General features: G+C 37.1%; 2 protein-coding genes and 1 non-coding gene across 3 annotated transcripts; 1 reads left to right on the forward strand and 2 right to left on the reverse strand.

Annotated features, from left to right (window-relative positions):
• Positions 1–12: 12 nt before the first annotated feature.
• TRNAT-CGU (transfer RNA threonine (anticodon CGU)) lies at positions 13–84 on the reverse strand. Its single transcript has one exon. It is a non-coding gene; the product is annotated as a tRNA-Thr (tRNA).
• Positions 85–399: 315 nt separating this feature from the next.
• LOC126587986 (tRNA (guanine(9)-N1)-methyltransferase) lies at positions 400–2,154 on the reverse strand. The gene is made up of 3 exons (XM_050253100.1): positions 1,618–2,154; positions 870–1,229; positions 400–736 (listed from the first exon to the last, which is right to left on the reverse strand). The coding sequence occupies exons 1-3, from the start codon at positions 2,020–2,022 to the stop codon at positions 515–517; spliced, it is 987 nt and encodes a 328-aa protein (XP_050109057.1). The 5' UTR covers positions 2,023–2,154; the 3' UTR covers positions 400–514.
• Positions 2,155–3,906: 1,752 nt separating this feature from the next.
• On the forward strand, positions 3,907–16,549 carry LOC126586052 (sister chromatid cohesion protein PDS5 homolog A). The gene is made up of 34 exons (XM_050250752.1): positions 3,907–4,241; positions 5,578–5,781; positions 5,885–6,066; positions 6,575–6,701; positions 6,800–7,018; positions 7,123–7,339; positions 7,429–7,574; positions 7,662–7,807; positions 8,430–8,579; positions 8,702–8,750; positions 8,831–9,022; positions 9,532–9,714; positions 10,051–10,205; positions 10,282–10,408; positions 10,512–10,661; positions 10,756–10,815; positions 11,031–11,167; positions 11,285–11,402; positions 11,556–11,690; positions 11,781–11,980; positions 12,153–12,309; positions 12,397–12,543; positions 12,887–12,967; positions 13,073–13,510; positions 13,588–13,734; positions 13,829–13,936; positions 14,064–14,143; positions 14,355–14,406; positions 14,508–14,594; positions 14,718–14,755; positions 14,911–14,973; positions 15,063–15,211; positions 15,465–15,886; positions 15,999–16,549. Exons 1-34 carry the CDS (start codon positions 4,119–4,121, stop codon positions 16,047–16,049), a joined length of 5,040 nt encoding a protein of 1,679 aa, XP_050106709.1. The 5' UTR covers positions 3,907–4,118; the 3' UTR covers positions 16,050–16,549.
• The last annotated feature ends 490 nt before the right edge of the window (positions 16,550–17,039 follow it).

Consider the following 17,039-nt stretch of genomic DNA (forward strand, 5'->3'; position numbering starts at 1 on the left):
AAAACTGAAAATAGCTCCCAGCGAGGATCGAACTCGCGACCTTTCGCTTACGAAGCGAACGCACTACCACTATGCTATGGAAGCCAATTGGTCATTTTTGAAAACTTTATATTTTTAAAATTAATGTTTCTTGAGTTGATGAAGGCTAATTGCCACCCTTTACGGCTTTTCTTTCTTCTACTTGTTTTTTGTATAATTAAAATATAAAAAGTCAAGTCAAGAGTATTTATTAATTGATGCAATTTATAATTATGAAAAACTAAACCCCATGGATTTGGGTTGGGTGGCCATCAAGGGTAGTAGCTACGGGATGGTGGAAGATCTGCTTGCTGAATGCAGAAAATATAATTGCATTGCATGCCAAATAGCAGGCTTCCTTCAACTTTCAACAACAAAATGTAATGAAATTTCACTTATCATTGTTATATTGATCGTCTTCTGTTACAAAAAGACACCGTGAATAGGTTGGTGCGAATGTTAAACTCCAACATAAACACAAACAGAAAGGCACATATCATGGAATCGGAAGGCCCTTGACTTGAGCACACTGCTTTTTGCTTCCAAATTGATCATCTTTCTCTTCATTTTCTTCACCATTCACTTGTTTAGATTGCTGATCTGAATCAGCCGGGCATCCCCTTTTTCTTTGAGGAATCACTTGGAAGAAAGCCTCCTTCCAATCCTTTGTTTCCAAATACTTTAGCAGTATCTCTATCACTTGGTTCACAGTTAGCACCTGCTCCCAAAACAAAAATTGGTTAACTCAAACCTCTATCAACCAAATGGATCGAAAATGGCAAAAGATGATATACACATTATCAGCGACATATTTCTGTTCTTTATAAAAGAGAGAGAGAGACAGATGATACCTGGGAAGAGGACATGTTCAAGTAGTTGCCTATGGGGAGTTTGGCCGTTTGGATACCCTGCTCCTCTGCTTTCTTCATGGTGATCCCTTTCCACCGATTCCGATCCACCAATCCCCCGACAATGTATATCTTGCTTGCATCCAGCTCATTAACCACATTTTCCGAATCAGCAGTCAGATACACCAGATTTTGCTTCTCGTTTTCCAGAGCTTCAATGTAGGATCGATCTTCCTTCTCTATGATCCAATTATCAAACCCCGGCAGCTTCTTTAATGCATTCCCCATCTCTCCCTTGCATCCTGTCAACCACAGATGACCCGGCTCGCTGCACCTTTTGTTCACCGCGTAACAATACATAATCTGCATTCACAATTCCAGTATCCAAACAAACACATAAACAACGCTGTAATCAAGCATCAAGATTTCAAAAACTACGGCCTCGTCTGGTGTCTAGAGTTGGACTAAATAACTCTTCAGTGTATGATGAACGAAGAAGCAGCGAATGTCATCTTTCAAATTTTATCCAAGTTAGAGGCAAAGACGGAATATTCATGCCTTTACAATCCCTACAAAAAATAGTCGGATTGGGATTTGGGATTGATAAGTTTCTTTCGAGACTGATCCATCTTCCACATTCAACATACATTGACGAGCCCTAAATGTCATAAACTATCCAATTCAATTCAATCCAATCCTAGACACGAAAGGCGGACTAAAAGACTAAGAAGTCAAGCAAAGCAATGCCAACCTGTTGAACGAGGCTGTTGATCTCGGCGGGGGTCATGAGATGAGAGAATTCGAGGTCAATCACGATCTTCTGTCCGCACTCTTTGGCTTTACTCAGTCTCTGTGTCTGCACCGCTCGCTCCTCTGACTTGTGCTCCATCCTCTCCTTCCTCAGACTCTTCCTCTCCTCTATCAGCTTCTCCCTCTCCTCCTCGCCCAAGCTCGCCAACTTCTCCTCCCATTCCCTCCGCTTCCTCTCTACCTCTCTCTTCTTCTGCTCTTTTTCCTGAGCTTTCTTCTCTGCCTTCTTCGCTTCCCATTTCTGCTGCTTCAACAGCTTCTTCTGTGCGCTCTTCGACAGTGATCCGCCGCCATTCGTGCATTCCTCCTCTTGAGGACCTTTTTCCTGATTTTCTTTGCCCTCCATATCTCGATTGCTATTGCTGCTACAATGCTTCTGCTTTCTGTAATTTCAGATGGAGGCTTCTTTCTCTCACTTCTCTGGATGTTTTGTTAGGGTTTTTGATTTTTGATTTTCTTTTTGTTTGGGAACTATAACGACGGTTTGCGCAGAGAGAAACGACGTAGCTTGCTACAAAGCCTTTGGTCCGTTTAGCCCCACCTTACCCTGTTTTTTGTTTTTATTTTTATTTATTTATACAAGGGTGTGTACTCGAAAGTTGAAACATAATAAGTTGAAAAAAAACAAAAGTTCTATCCAGTAGGCCAATTCACTATATTCCTCTATCCAGTGCAATGAACGATCGACACACTAACTTAGCCAACTGAAGTATTCACACATATGTATGTTTGATTCATATTTGATTTAAAGTTGGACACAGTTCAGTTAACTAGACATTATGCATAAATTGATTACTGAATCAACCTCTTCATTATTCAATTTCCCAACTTAAAGAGGAACACTTAGGTTCAACAACAAGAAGTTAGTTAATGGATTTTAATAGTTCAGATTGGCCTAAATTCCATTTCATTTATCTGAACTTGGAACAACACTAATAATGAGAAGGATAACGACTGTGGCCAAGCAAGAGGTTGTAGATCTAGAGGTTTCGGTCACCTAGGTTCAACAATTGCAAGTTGATTGATTGGTTTATCAGTTCAGATCAGATAAGCTTGATTTTGATTTCATTTTGTTTTAAGTTGTAGAGGAGTTAGAGGTTGCGTATTAAAGATTGAGTCGAACAATAAGAAGATTAGAACATTAACATAGTTTGTAGTGAACAAATGGAGAGTGGCTGTTTAAGAGATTGGTTGGGGGTTACTATAAGAAAACCCCAAGTTTAGATTACAAAAAATAACATCAATAGTCTTCCTTCACTTGTGGATAAAAGGAAGATGCAAAGTGAACCATAAATAAACAATCAGCTGGTATGGTATTCATGCTACTAACCTAGTAGCAGTTGCTTTATCCTTCATGTGGCAGTGGCAGTTGTCCATGTTTCTTCTTCGACCAACCGAGGCATCAAACTTTCAACTTCCAAGTACCATGCTAAAACTCAAAAGCATGTTACCAACTTACCATTGCATTGGTTCCCCCTTCCACCCATTTGTTGTTACTTTCGATTTGGAATTTTTTCCCCTATTTTCGTATTAATTTTCTTTTGGCATTTTACAACTTTATCCCGTATAAAACACAAAATATCTTATATTTCTTATTATACAAGCATGACCGCAATTTTTTGTAACAACGAAGATCATCGTATATTATCATTAGGAATCAATTTTTTCATAAATGATATTTAGAGGGTGAAAACAGGCAGCTATGATAAGTACATGATAAATGTTTTTTAATCACAAATTTGTAGAAAAGAAATTGCACTCTAATATGTACACAAGTATTGTTCTTGCAAGAGTGACCTAGGACTAACCTGGCCCCTTATTAACTTTATCATTGATGATATTCATGTTCATTTATAAGTAAAAATTTTAAGTTATAATCTCGTAAATGGTAAGCAAGATACTGAATTATATTTATATTCCTTATTAATATATGTTGTATTAGAAAATTGAGAAACTTTTGAATTTTGAAACCATTTAATTTAATTTTTTCTTAAATAAAATTTCAATTAATCAAATGTTCCATAATGAAACAAGTTCAACTAATAACATGCCTTGATTTAAAAAGGAAAGAGGAGAAAAATGTGTTAAACAAAAAAAACAAAGGGAGACACGAATGGGAAATGCCTAAAATATGGGGATAGGGGTAATAAAGGAAATGCGCGATCTATAGGAAGAGTTGGTAATATGTAAAGAGCTAGGGGAGGTACTTATGAAGTCAGCAAATTTCACTTACATTTGCAGCTCATTTCGCATCGTTGTTCGAAAAATCCCAAAACCCCCCGAGACTCGAGCCTCGAGAGAGAGAGAGAGAAACAAACTCGGGCACACTCAGTGAGTCAGAGCCCAGAAACAATAAAAACAGACAAACAAGAAGCTCCTCTTCCATCTCAACCTTGAATCTCACCCTTATCGACTCCATGAGGGAGGTCTCACTGCCCTAAAATGACAGCGCCTGCCCTCCCCCACGAAAAGATGGCCCAAAAGCTCGAGCAGCAGCTCAAGGAGGTGGGATCGAAGCTCGAGACCCATCATTCTTCCAAAGACGCTCTCGTCAAGCTCTTAAAGGTTTTGCATTTCTCTAATTCCTTATTTTGTGTACCCAATTTCGCTTCTCTTCCAAGTTATTTCTCAAAAACTTCTCCTATTTCGGGAAATTGACGCTCTGTAAAGTTTAGTTATTTCTGTTTGGTTGCTAGGAGACCGGTGAAAAGAAAGCGAAAGCAAGTATTAGAAATTTTGAGTTCCGTTTACTATTTCTCTCTGCTAATTTCTCCCTCGACACTGAAATTCTCGGCTACAGGATATAAATTAACTAGTTCAGTTAGGGTTTAATCACCAATGAGGAGATTAATCATAGTTAGCCTTAAGATTTCAAATTATACTTCTTTTTCGGATTTTAGGGATTCAACCGAGTGTTCAGAGTGAAATTTCTCTGTATAGAAGTTTTAGTTATCTTAAATTTGAACAAGTTTGGGACAATTTCCCTGATTTAGGGTTAATATTCATGCCTTCGTGCTGTGTGGCTTTAGTGGTGGCTAGTTATGTCTGAAAGCGGCACATGTTTAGATGCGCAAGAAGTGAGTGGAAGAAACAAAATCGGGATTCCAAGTATTATATTTACTTGTGAGAATGCTCTAGATTTACTAGTGGGAAGATTCCAGAGTTTCTCGATAAACTGGGAAAAAGTACATGACTGGCAATGAAGTTAAATTATTCTCATGATTTGTTAAATTTAAGCACTTCTGATAAATAAACAGTTTTGCTAATTGTTTTGCAATGTGCCAACTATCAGTCCAAATGTGAAAGCAAATTGTACTCAATCTATGTGATAAATATTTCAGTGATCTAATGTAGTTAGAGGTTTGAACTTGGTAATATTGGAAACTGGAGAATGGTGTTGCGCTTAAGAGGATCTTGATAGCTTTGTCAATAAGGTTTGCTCTCAAAATTATGGTTGCAGTGGCGTACTGGTGCTTGGTTAAGCTAGCAATTACAATGACGTTTGACTAAATGTTCTTTTATGTCTCATTGGAAATTTTATCCTGTGTTTGTGTACGGTTCTTTTAGTTTACTAAAAATTTGACTTTGTATATAGCTAGTAGTGGAACAGAAATATAGGTTCTTTATTCTGAATTGCAAAATGATTATAAGACTCATTGAAATTTCTATGTTATTTTGTATTTTCTCATGATGGTAAGAATAGATCTTTATGATTTTATTTTTTATGTTAAGCCATTGTTTCACTAATTAATGGGTTGGAATTGTTCAGTTTTAAACGATACTCTAAACACTCTTCTAATAATCAGTATATGGATGCGTACTTGCGTGACTTGTGTACCTCACGTGTAAAGTTAGGTTTAATTTATGCTACTATTATTGATTGTTTTCTTCCAACTTGCAGCAAGCTGCATCATGTCTTTCGGACTTGGATCAATCACCTCCAGCGTCTATGTTGGAGTCAATGCAGCCTTTACTTAATGCAATTGTCAAGCCAGAGCTGTTGAAGCATCAAGATAGAGACGTCAAGCTTCTAGTTGCAACCTGTATTTGTGAGATAACTCGAATTACTGCACCTGAAGCTCCTTATAGTGATGAAGTGCTAAAGGTGCATTTATTTTATTAAGTCAACTGGTTAAAGGATATACTGTGTTTTCATTTTGTCAATGTGTACTCTCAGTCTCAACTGATTGTTCCGGATGTCTTTGCAGGACATATTTCACTTGATCGTGGGAACTTTTAGTGGATTGAAAGATACGAGTGGTCCATCATTTGGTAGAAGAGTACTCATTTTGGAGACTCTTGCCAAATATAGGTCATGTGTTGTAATGTTAGATCTTGAATGTGATGATCTGGTGAATGAAATGTTCAGTACATTTTTTGCGGTTGCCAGGTTCGTTTTTTTTGTTTCTTTAAAATATTTGTACATGAGTTTGAGGAATATCTTGTTATCATATCCTCTATAGCATATGATCATCTCTCTAAGGTGGTCATTTCTTTTCCACTATATTTCATGAGTTAATTTACTTTGATTAAGTTACTTGAAGTCTATAATCTATGTTGCTATACATTTCCAAGATAATGTCTATAGATCAGTCTGATAATGGGCATCAATTGGTTGGTTATTTTTAAAAATAGCTTTCCTATAAAAGATGGAACAAAGATACAATACTTGAAACAAGAGAACCTTATCGCATAAAATGTGAACCCTCTAATAGAAAGTTAACATGGAATACAGCTAGTAGCAAGATATGTTATCTACTAAAAATGCCCTGGGAGGGGGGTGATTGTTTCTGTTCATTGATTGACTGAATTTCTTTCTTCTTTCTAAATGTTTATTACCGAAGGTATATTTTCCGCTTCAATTTAATAATCAACATTTCGAAATTTGTCATATGCAGAGATGATCACCAAGAAACTGTTTTCTCATCGATGCAAACAATTATGATTGTGCTCTTAGAAGAGAGCGAGGAATTGCGAGATGATCTTTTGTTTATTGTATTGTCTATATTAGGTCGTAATAGAAGTGTAAGAATCTTCTCTATTTTCTGGTCTATGGAATTAATTTTGTAGTTTTTCTGGGTCAAGTTACATTGTGTGCTGACCTTGTGAAATTCAAATACTAGGATATCACTGTGGCTGCTAGGAGGCTTGCCATGAATGTTATAGAACAGTGCGCAGGAAAGCTTGAATCTGGCATTAAACAGTTTCTTATATCATCAATGTCAGGAGACAACAAGTCTGAGAATCATCAGATTGATTACCATGAAGTCATCTATGATGTATATCGATGTGCTCCCCAAATCTTATCAGGAATTGTCCCATACCTAACAGGAGAGTTACTGGTATATACTAATCCAATGTCTGGCATTTCGTCTCTTCATATTACATTACATGGATATTTTTAGTTTGATGAATAAATTTAAAGTAAAATTTTGAACATCTGCAGACTGATCAGCTAGAAACTCGTTTAAAAGCGGTTAGTTTAGTTGGAGACCTATTTTCTCTGCCAGGCTCTACCATCTCCAAAACCTTTCAGCCAATCTTTTCGGAGTTCTTGAAGAGGTTGACCGATAGAGTTGTGGAGGTTCGCATGTTGGTCCTCCAACATGTCAAGAGCTGTATGCTGTCAAATCCTTTCAGAGCTGAAGCTCCCAAAATAATTTGTAAGTTCTTTGGAGCATTTGAGCTGCATGCTGTCAAATCCTTTCATATCTTACACCTGCTGATTTTGAGCTGGGTTAACATTTTCTAGCTGCCCTCTGTGACCGGCTATTGGACTTTGAAGAAAAAGTACGGAAGCAAGTTGTTGCTGTAGTTTATGATGTGGCATGTCATGCCCTGAATTCAATTCCACTAGAAACTATAAAATTGGTTGCAGAGCGCCTTCGAGATAAATCTGTATATACACTTGTCCCTTTTATCTTCATTTGTGCCCATTTAGTTTATTTCTCCATTTTCCGTAATGCTCCATTTTCCCTTTCCCAGCTACTTGTTAAAACGTATACCATGGAGAGGCTAGCTGAGATATTCAGGGTTTATTGCGCAAAGTGCTCTGATGATCCACTCCTATCCAGTGATTTTGATTGGATTCCTGGGAAGATTCTGAGATGTTTTTATGACAAAGATTTCAGGTAAGCCCTTCAGGGTTTTGGTTTTTAATAGGAAAGTTTGCGTGGTCCAATATATCATATATATATGTACTCACATCTGTTATATATATTTTTCTGTTTCTATTGTACAGCATTAGCAGTTTATGCTATTTGGAAAATGTTAGGAGGAACCAAGTAATGATAGGTTGTTCAAGATCTTGATGTATATCTAGTTCATCCCTGTTGTGAGATTTTTTATTTATTTATTTGTTTATATATTTATTAAGAAAATTCTGGCTCACCCTCTGACCTTTTTTTTGTCAAATGGTTGATTTAGAGATCTATTAACTACTTTTCTACGTGATGATTTTACTTTTTTTAACCAAAGTTCCTAGATCGAAATTGACTCAGGTTGTAATCTACTGATACTATGCATGGGTTGTCTATCACATTTGTTCTTGAGATTCAGGTTTTGTCAACTGCAAGTGCAGAAACTCAAATTGTTTACAGTGAATGGTCATGATTGTATTGATGAGCAACACATTAGATTTGTTGTCTAGTGGTAGCATTCATAGTATTTTATATTTTGAGGTTTTTCCACCTGCTACCCTCTTTTTGAGTCTGAATGTTGAGCATTTAATTTTTTAGCACTTCAATTTTGCAGATCGGATACAATTGAAAATGTTCTGTGTGAGTCCCTGTTCCCTCCAAATTTTTCCCTCAAAGATAAAGTTAAACATTGGGTCAGAGTCTTCTCAGGATTTGATAAAGTTGAGGTGAAGGCTCTTGAGAAGATTCTAGAGCAGAAACAAAGGTAGGTTGTCAACGCTTGGATTTGATACCGAGTGACGACTTTCAAAACTCCTCTCAACTTTTTGATCCTGGTATTTGATGATTTGTGAACTGATTTTCAGGGGATTTCTTCTTGAATTTCAGGTTACAACAAGAGATGCAGAAGTATCTGGCACTTAAGCAGATGCATCAGGTTAGCAAATGCTCTGAGTTTGAACTGTGAAATGTCATATGATGTCCCAATCAAAGTGACTGGTTGTGGTTCAAATGCAGGATGGTGATGCTCCTGAGGTCCAAAAAAAAATTCTCTACTGTTTTCGTGTAATGTCACGGTTGTTTGCTGACCCTGTTAAGGCTGAAGAGGGTTTTCAATTTCTTGATCAACTGAAAGACGTTAACATCTGGAAGATTTTAACAAATCTTATTGATCCAAACACTGGCTCCCAGCAAGCTTGCACTTTACGGGTAAGGAGTAACTCACTAATATAATTGTATTGTGGTATGTTCTTTAATGATAAAAACCGGCAAATAGGGTTTGCACTAGTAAGGCAACCCATATCTGAAATCAAATGCCTCATGCTTTACTCTCATTCTGCCATTGCATCAACATAAAGGGTGTCAGTCTCACTACATTTGACATCTATAATTGTTACACCAACAACTGTAGCTAGTCAATACCCCCATCTCCAGCAGGGCCAAAACACACACAAAGACAACTAATTTTCCGCTTGCTACCTATATGTATTAAACTTCCTATCATATCCTACCTTCATCAGCGCATGTCTATCCTCAACTCGTAACTTTACAATTCTATGATTAGTTGGGTTTGGAATACCAAACCTGAGTAGCCTCGTATAAGATATGATTTCTGAACCTAATGTTCTCTCAGCTTTCTTATTTTGTAGTAGGACATGGAAACTGCACGTCGATGTTGTATTTAAATTGATATTTATCCAAACGTTCCTTATTTGCAGGATGATTTGCTTAGGATTCTGGGTGAAAAACACCAACTGTATGAATTTCTTAGCACTCTCTCAGTGAAGTGTTCTTATCTACTTTTCAACAAAGAGCATGTGAAGGAAATTCTTCTGGAGATTCTTGTACACAAATCTACTGCAGATATGAAATATGTGCAATCTTGCATGAATATTTTGGCGGTAAGGATACAATTCTTACTATCTCTTTTGTAGATAAATCTGTAAAATGTTTGCTCTGATTACTATCTGCTCAAGCTAGTAAACCACACTTTTCCCCAGACCTGTGGATCGACAACTATGTCCCATACTCGTGCATACTTTTGCTTTCTAGTATGTTTATGTTATCTGTCAGGGTCAAAATTCTTTATCATTGAGATTGGAGGTTCTTACAGTGGTATTATATTTGGCCTAATATATGATAGTTAGCAAGAGTTTCCAGTTTCATTCTCGGAAAATTTAATGTTATTTGAGCATTTTCAAGTCTAAATTTCGAATTCTTCTGTAATGTATTTTCAGATTCTTGCACGCTTTAGTCCATTATTACTCAGTGGGACAGGAGAAGAACTAGCAAATTTGCTTAACGACGATGATGAAACAATAAAAGAAGGGGTTCTGAATATTTTAGCTAGGGCTGGTGGTATCATCCGGGAGCATCTTGCAGTGTCATCAAGGTTCAACTGTTGGAATTTTAAACTATTAGGCTATTCCCCTTGTATTGCTCATTGTTGTCCTATATTTATCTTGCAGTTCCATAGACCTTGTATTGGAAAGGTTGTGCTTGGAGGGCAGTCGAAGACAGGCAAAGTATGCTGTACATGCCCTTGCAGCGATAACAAAGGACGATGGACTTAAATCACTCTCTGTTTTATACAAGGTTTAAGATTAGTGTTACTTTATGTGCACAATTATATCCTCTTAAGTTGTATAATAGTAAGATAATGTGAGCAGTTGGGAAGTTGATATTTCTCAATTTGCAGAGGCTTGTGGATATGCTGGAGGAGAAGACACATTTGCCTACTGTACTACAATCTTTGGGGTGTATAGCTCAGACTGCAATGCCAGTTTTTGAAACTAGAGAGAAGGAAATTGAAGAGTTTATAGTTGAAAAGATCCTAAAGTGCAATAATGTATGCCTCTCTAATTCACTGCACTTGTGATATCTTTAATTTTATGACATGTTGATAATTTTTTTTTTTTGCATATGGATGCTTTACTTTTCAGAAATCAGGCGACAATAAAAATGCATCTTGGGATGACAAAAGTGAGCTTTGTTTGCTAAAGGTTGGTCAATTTTGAGAGTTTTTTTTTATTTTTTGTTTACCGTATAGAACTGTGGGTTTAATTTCATTGTTCATATTTTATCCTCCAGAAGGAATTAGGTAACTTGTCCAGGATATAATAGTGTAAACAGTGACCCCTTTGATGTAATACCTTTTTGCATGCTCCTTATACATGGGTTTGCTCTTTCATTTTTTTTTTTTTTTTTTGAGTTGTAGATATACGGGATAAAGACATTAGTGAAAAGTTATTTGCCTGTCAAAGATGCTCATGTTCGCTCTGGCATTGATGGTCTGCTGGAAATCTTAAGAAACACACTTTCTTGTGGAGAAATATCAAAAGACATAGAAACAAGGTAAGTTCAAAATTGTACATTTCCTGGTTCTGGTTGAATGAGTTTGATCAATCTACTTCAGTTTGTTGTTTGTAATATGAGGCATCAAATTTCATGTAAAATTTTTGTGATTTACAGTTCAGTTGACAAGGCGAATTTGAGGCTTGCTTCTGCAAAGGCGGTTCTTCGTCTGTCCAAGCACTGGAATCATAAGATACCTGTTGATATCTTCTACTTAACCTTGAAGACTTCGGAGGTGGAGTTTTTCCTCATAATATTTTCTGTATTACTTGCTGTATTTTTGTTTTTGTTCTGTTTTTCGTAGTACAAGTACTTGATTGTCATATTCATACAACTAGATGTCTTTTGTTTGTCTTTATTAATTTGTTTATTATTTTTGGTCTTGTAGATAAGTTTCCCTCAAGCTAAGAAAATTTTCCTGGACAAAGTTCATCAATACATAAAGGACCGGCTTTTAGATGGAAAATATGCTTGTGCATTCTTTTTTAACACATCTGGATCAAAGTCAGCAGAGTTTCAAGAGGTATTGATACTAGGGTTGATTCATTCAGATTAATTATCCTTGTTTTAGCGTGTTTATTGGCTGAAGTTTGTATTTTGTTTGTAATGGCAGGAGAAACAGAATCTCGCAGACATTATTCAAATGTATCACCAAACAAAGACACGGCATCTCTCCGTGCAGCAATCTGATGCTAATTCATTGACTGCTTATCCGGAGTACATCCTCCCATACTTAGTTCATGCCCTTGCACATCATTCTTGTCCTAATATTGATGAATGCAAGGATGTGAAAGCATTTGAGCCGATATACCGGTACTATATCCTGACTTAGATGAATTTATAGATACTTTCTATATGAAACCAGAGCTGAAATGATTGAGAAAATGAGGTGGAATTATTCTATATCTGTATTTAAATAATATCTTGGCATTATTTTATTGTTAATGCTCATTCTCACCGAGTTGTCATTTTCTGTATTTTACAGGCAATTGCACTTATTTCTGTCTATGTTGGTGCATAGAGATGATGATGTCAAGTCAGAATCTAGTAGCAACGTTGAAAAGGAGGACATTTCTGCTATAATCTCTATCTTTCAAAGTATCAAGTGCTCTGAAGATATATATGATGCAACAAAGTCAAAGGTTGAGTGTTAAACTTTTTGTTGATCTTCAATCATCGACCCCTCCCCCTGTTTCAAGCTTACTTATGGGATACTTTGAAATTTGCAGAATTCACATGGTATTTGTGACCTTGGGCTGTCAGTTACCAAACTCTTATTCCCAAAGGAGAATGATTTACAAGGATTGCCAGCATCAATTCCTCTGCCTTCAATGTTGTACAAACCATATGAGAAGAAAGAAGGAGATGACTCTGTGGTAAGGGATCCCTTTTTCTTTTTAAGTCTTTTGCTGGATAAGGCTGGTAATGATCAAGAGCTGGTGCCTTGCCTATGTGTTGGGCATGCGGTGATAGATTTTAGTTTCAGGAATGAGAGATTAAACCCACATTTTAGACTTGAAAGTGGACTATTTCTTGCTTATGTACAAGAGTTGAGAACTCAAAATAAAATGACTTCAAAAGAAAAAAAAAAAAAACGTAAGTTTTTCTTGAGTTAAACTACTTGAGTTAAACCAACATTAAACTTTTCTTGAAATATTTGGCTATTTTTGATCATATGCTCAATTTTTATTATATCAATTTAATGCTTGTTTTTGATAGGCCAGCGAAGGGCAAACATGGTTGGCAGATGACAGTGTGCTGACTCACTTTGAATCTCTTAAGTTAGAGTCTAGTGAAACGGTATGTTGTAATACTGAAGAACACTTGCACTTTCTTGAAATATGCTGTGATATTTGGTACATTGACCTTTTAGTAACTGGTGCACTGTTTCTTTCATCACAACAGGGACTTTCAGAGATTGCTGAAGATGAGCTTCTGAAAGATGGTGAAAGAGATGGAGGTGAAGTGCCTTTAGGAAAAATTATAAAGCGCTTAAGATCTCAAAATTCAAAGGCTAAAAGGGCGAAAAAGAACAAAGCATCATCAACGGATGCAGAGAATGCTGAAAATAGTGTTGATATATTGAAAATGGTCAGGGACATAAATTTGGATAATTTGGAAAAACCTTCTAAGTTTGAGTCAAGCAATGGTCATGAAAATCTTCCAAGCAAGAAATCAAGAATGGATCTAAAGCACGAAAAGGAAAACAAAAGAAAATGTACTGATGCAACATCTGTCCCCGTTCCTAAACGTAGGAGGTCGTCATCCGCTCACAGTGCTTTCAGATCACCTAGAAGCACTTCCAAGTCTCCTCTAAGTGCTTCACTAGACGATGTAGACAATGTAAGAATTCTTTCATTCAATCCATCTACATGAATGCTAAGATTCACCACAGCTCTGAAAATAAAATGTCTATGCAGAGAAAACTGTTTCAAGGCACCGAGTCAGATTTGTTGGTTTCATGCTTCCGGAAGAATGCTACCTCTTCGTCACAACGTAAAGGCAGAGCCTCTGACCGTGGTCATAATGATGAGGCAAATGAAGTTGGAGAAGCCAGTGACCGTGAGGTGAGTTGGCTTCAACTTTTTTTTATTCAAAATGCATAACGTCATGGTTCTGTTAGCTGTTCAACATTAAACTTATGTTCTACCTTTATTGCAGGAGCCTAATGTACTGAAGGCTGACAAGGATGACCCAAATAGTGATTTCAACTCTCCTGCAGGATCCATCAAGAAGCGGAAAAGAAAGAGTATTGCCGGTTTGGCAAAGGTAAGTTGATTTACACCTTCCAATTCTACATCACAGTGGTGACGTCATTAAAACTGGCACATCTCCCTTTATTGTATCATTAGTATGTCGTTTCTGAACTGATGCAGTTTTCTATTTTCATCCTCAGTGCAAATTCAAGGAAAGTGGAAAAGATGTTGAGGACTTGATTGGTTGCAGAATAAAAGTTTGGTGGCCAATGGATAAGCGGTTAGTGCTCTAAAAGATAATATGTAGACACGACATGTAGATTGAAGCTTTCCTTTTTGCTGTTTATTATATCCTAAAACTTTCCCTTTCATTTCTAATTTCTGTCTTACTTAAGCAACTGCAACTATATGATTATGAACTAGTTTATAAGTAAGAACTAGTACATAAGTAAGCACTAGAATACTTATTTGGCTCAATTTAAAATCTACAGATTTTATGAAGGCACAGTGAAGTCATTTGATACGTTAAAGAGGAAGCATGTGGTAAGCTGCTCTTTCTTTCCCCTATCATCTTTTGGATATATGGATTACCCGTTGTAAATGTGCGTTTCAAATAATTTTCAATTGTTTATGTCATATGGAAGATACTATATGAAGATGGAGATGTAGAAGTACTTCGGTTAGAAAAGGAACGGTGGGAGCTCATTGACAAAGGTCGCAAGCCCACAAAGGTGTGAAGTTTCTATCAAAATTCTCTCTCTAGCTGATAGCGTTCTGCAGTTCTACTTTACATTTCCAGTAAAGCAACAAATCCTGACATAATTCTGACACATTACACGTTTCCTCATTTGCAGAAGTTAAATTCGTCAAAGAAATCCCCCTCAAAAGAAGTGTAAGTATGGTCTTTCTGATGCAAGCGTGTAGGTTATTTGTTCTTCAAAGTGATTTGCAAAATGTTTCTGGGGAATTTTTTTTAGCGTTGAATGGGATAGTGGTGTTGATGTCTATGGTATGCCATCTTCATTTTCTTCAATTTTATCATTACAGGTCCCCTGGTCAAAAGACTAAGCGTGCAGGTGGTTCGCGTGAGAACAAAAAACCAATTAAAATGTGAGTGAAGTTTGCATCCCTTGCTTATTTGTCTGATTCTTTTTCTTAATAATGAAAATTGTAAATGCGATTGGTCTCTGATTTTCTAGAGTTAAAAGGAAAAGAACACCAAAGAAAAACTCGGGCGGGAAGAAGGGCGTATCAAAAAGAAATCATTGGGGAAGTAGGGACAAAGATAGTTCTGAAGTTTCAAATGATGAGCCCACCCTTACATCTAAAGTTGATGAAATGGACTCAGGTAAGATTTCTCATCATTTTTCATCTTGATGCCATAGTGCTTTTGGCATATGATATACCAATTTGTTATGGCAATGACATTCGATGCAAAGGTGTGGGTAAACCTGTAAGAATTCTGACATGTAATCAAACGTAACGAGTCCACGTTTTGTTTGCGTAAGTATTTTGTATGGCTGATGCATGTGAACTTCCCAGCCAGGCAGCCACTAGGAAGATATTTTTCTTGGCTTGTCTGAAAACAATTTCTTTTGCAGGTAGTTCAGAAGAGAATGCTGAAAAAGTGGATGAGAACGTGACAGATGAGGGGGAATCTGACGTGGAAGTGAAATCTGTTTCTGAAGGAAAACAGTTAAAAGATGCAGAAGAAAGCCCACATCATACCGAGGAATCTGCTGAAGAGAATCCTGGTTCCGAAGGGAGCCCTGCTGAAGACATGGACACTATCCCACAAGATGCAGAAAATGGAAATGAGGAGATGCAACACTCAGAAGAGAAAGAAGCAGATGAACTAAGTGGAGGGTCAAGAGAGGTTAACGAGGAAGATCCGTCAGATTCTGAAGGGATTCAAGAAAAAGATGATATTTCTGGCAGTCCCTTGAAACAGGAGAAATCCCATGTAGAGGCTTCAAGTCTTTCTGATGCTGGGGATGACGAACTTTCTGATGATGAGCCTCTTGTACTCGCCTCCAGCCTTGCTTTTTAATATGAAGAATGTTTAAGCTGTGTTAGTGGATTTAAAGTTAAATTTTAGGTTTTAATTTTCTTTTTCTTGTGTGCCATTGATGCAGAGCAAGTGGACGCAACGAGTAGTGAAAAAAGGTTCGAAGCCAGTGCGATAAGTGGTTGAGCCACTTTGTACGGCTTTACCTTGGCTTGGCTGCGGGGCTGTGTGTAATCTGTGCTGTTTCCATTTGGCGTGGGCGGTGAAAGAAGAAAAATGAAGAATGAAGAATGAAGAAGGGTGGCCGGCAACATTCATGTAGAATGTAAAAATGACAGCGTAGGCATGTAATATCCATCCCACTGACTGTAGGTGAAGAAGTGTTAAAAAGCTTGTAACATTTTGGGCATCATTTAGCAAATGACAGCACGGACTGTACGTACCAGACTTGGTAGTGGTTAGCTGATAGATTTTGACATGGGATTAATGGGCTCTACTGTAGTCTAGTCTAGTCTAATCTAGTCGACGCTAGTTTACCGCCACGATTTGTGTTTTAATGTCCCTGACATGTACAGTAGGGTTTTATACTGGGATAATGGTTGGTTCTGTTTGTGTTATTCTTGCTTGAATCCTAATAACACCCGTGGAAGTGATAATTGGAGGGTTTTATTTTGTGCATTTGCTGCTTCTCGAGCAGTTGATCCTCTTGTTAATTACTTGTTGTCGTTGTTATTTGGAGTCCAGATTTTTGGTCAAAGTAACGTATTTTTGTAGTGGCCAAAGAAAGAGTCAAAGACTAAAAGAGCGTTGCAGTAATCATAGTAGACTAAGCCTTGATTAAACTAATCTAATCTTCATATCTTTTTGTCTAGTGATGCACGTGCAATTGTGAATCGGAGAGGAGGGTTCACATGGGCATGGGCATGGGCATGCAAATTCTCTGTTGAATAACACAAATTCTTGACCAACTCTACTCACCCATTCACACCTGTTGACTTCATTTTTGGTTTCCTAATACTAATTTGATACAGCCATCACCGCTACTCCCAACCAAATGTTATTTTCTTTTCTCAAAAAACACGATAATTTATTGTCTTTTATTTATTAATGTAAAAGAATAAGAGGATTTTAACAAAAATTTTCCGGTGCTGTTCATTTTAACGAAAAA

The sequence above is a fragment of the Malus sylvestris genome, chromosome 10, assembly GCF_916048215.2.
Source record: "Malus sylvestris chromosome 10, drMalSylv7.2, whole genome shotgun sequence".
Lineage (NCBI taxonomy): Eukaryota > Viridiplantae > Streptophyta > Magnoliopsida > Rosales > Rosaceae > Malus > Malus sylvestris.

Coding starts and splice junctions, on each gene's coding strand:
- LOC126587986 (XM_050253100.1), bottom strand. CDS start 2,022: ATGGAGGGCAAAGAAAATCAGGAAAAAGGTCCTCAAGAGGAGGAATGC. Junction 1,230..1,617: donor TCAACAGCCTCGTTCAACAG/GTTGGCATTGCT, acceptor TTGTGAATGCAG/ATTATGTATTGTTACGCGGT. Junction 737..869: donor TGAACATGTCCTCTTCCCAG/GTATCATCTGTC, acceptor TTTTGGGAGCAG/GTGCTAACTGTGAACCAAGT.
- LOC126586052 (XM_050250752.1), top strand. CDS start 4,119: ATGACAGCGCCTGCCCTCCCCCACGAAAAGATGGCCCAAAAGCTCGAG. Junction 4,242..5,577: donor CTCTCGTCAAGCTCTTAAAG/GTTTTGCATTTC, acceptor TCCAACTTGCAG/CAAGCTGCATCATGTCTTTC. Junction 15,212..15,464: donor AGTTGATGAAATGGACTCAG/GTAAGATTTCTC, acceptor TTTCTTTTGCAG/GTAGTTCAGAAGAGAATGCT.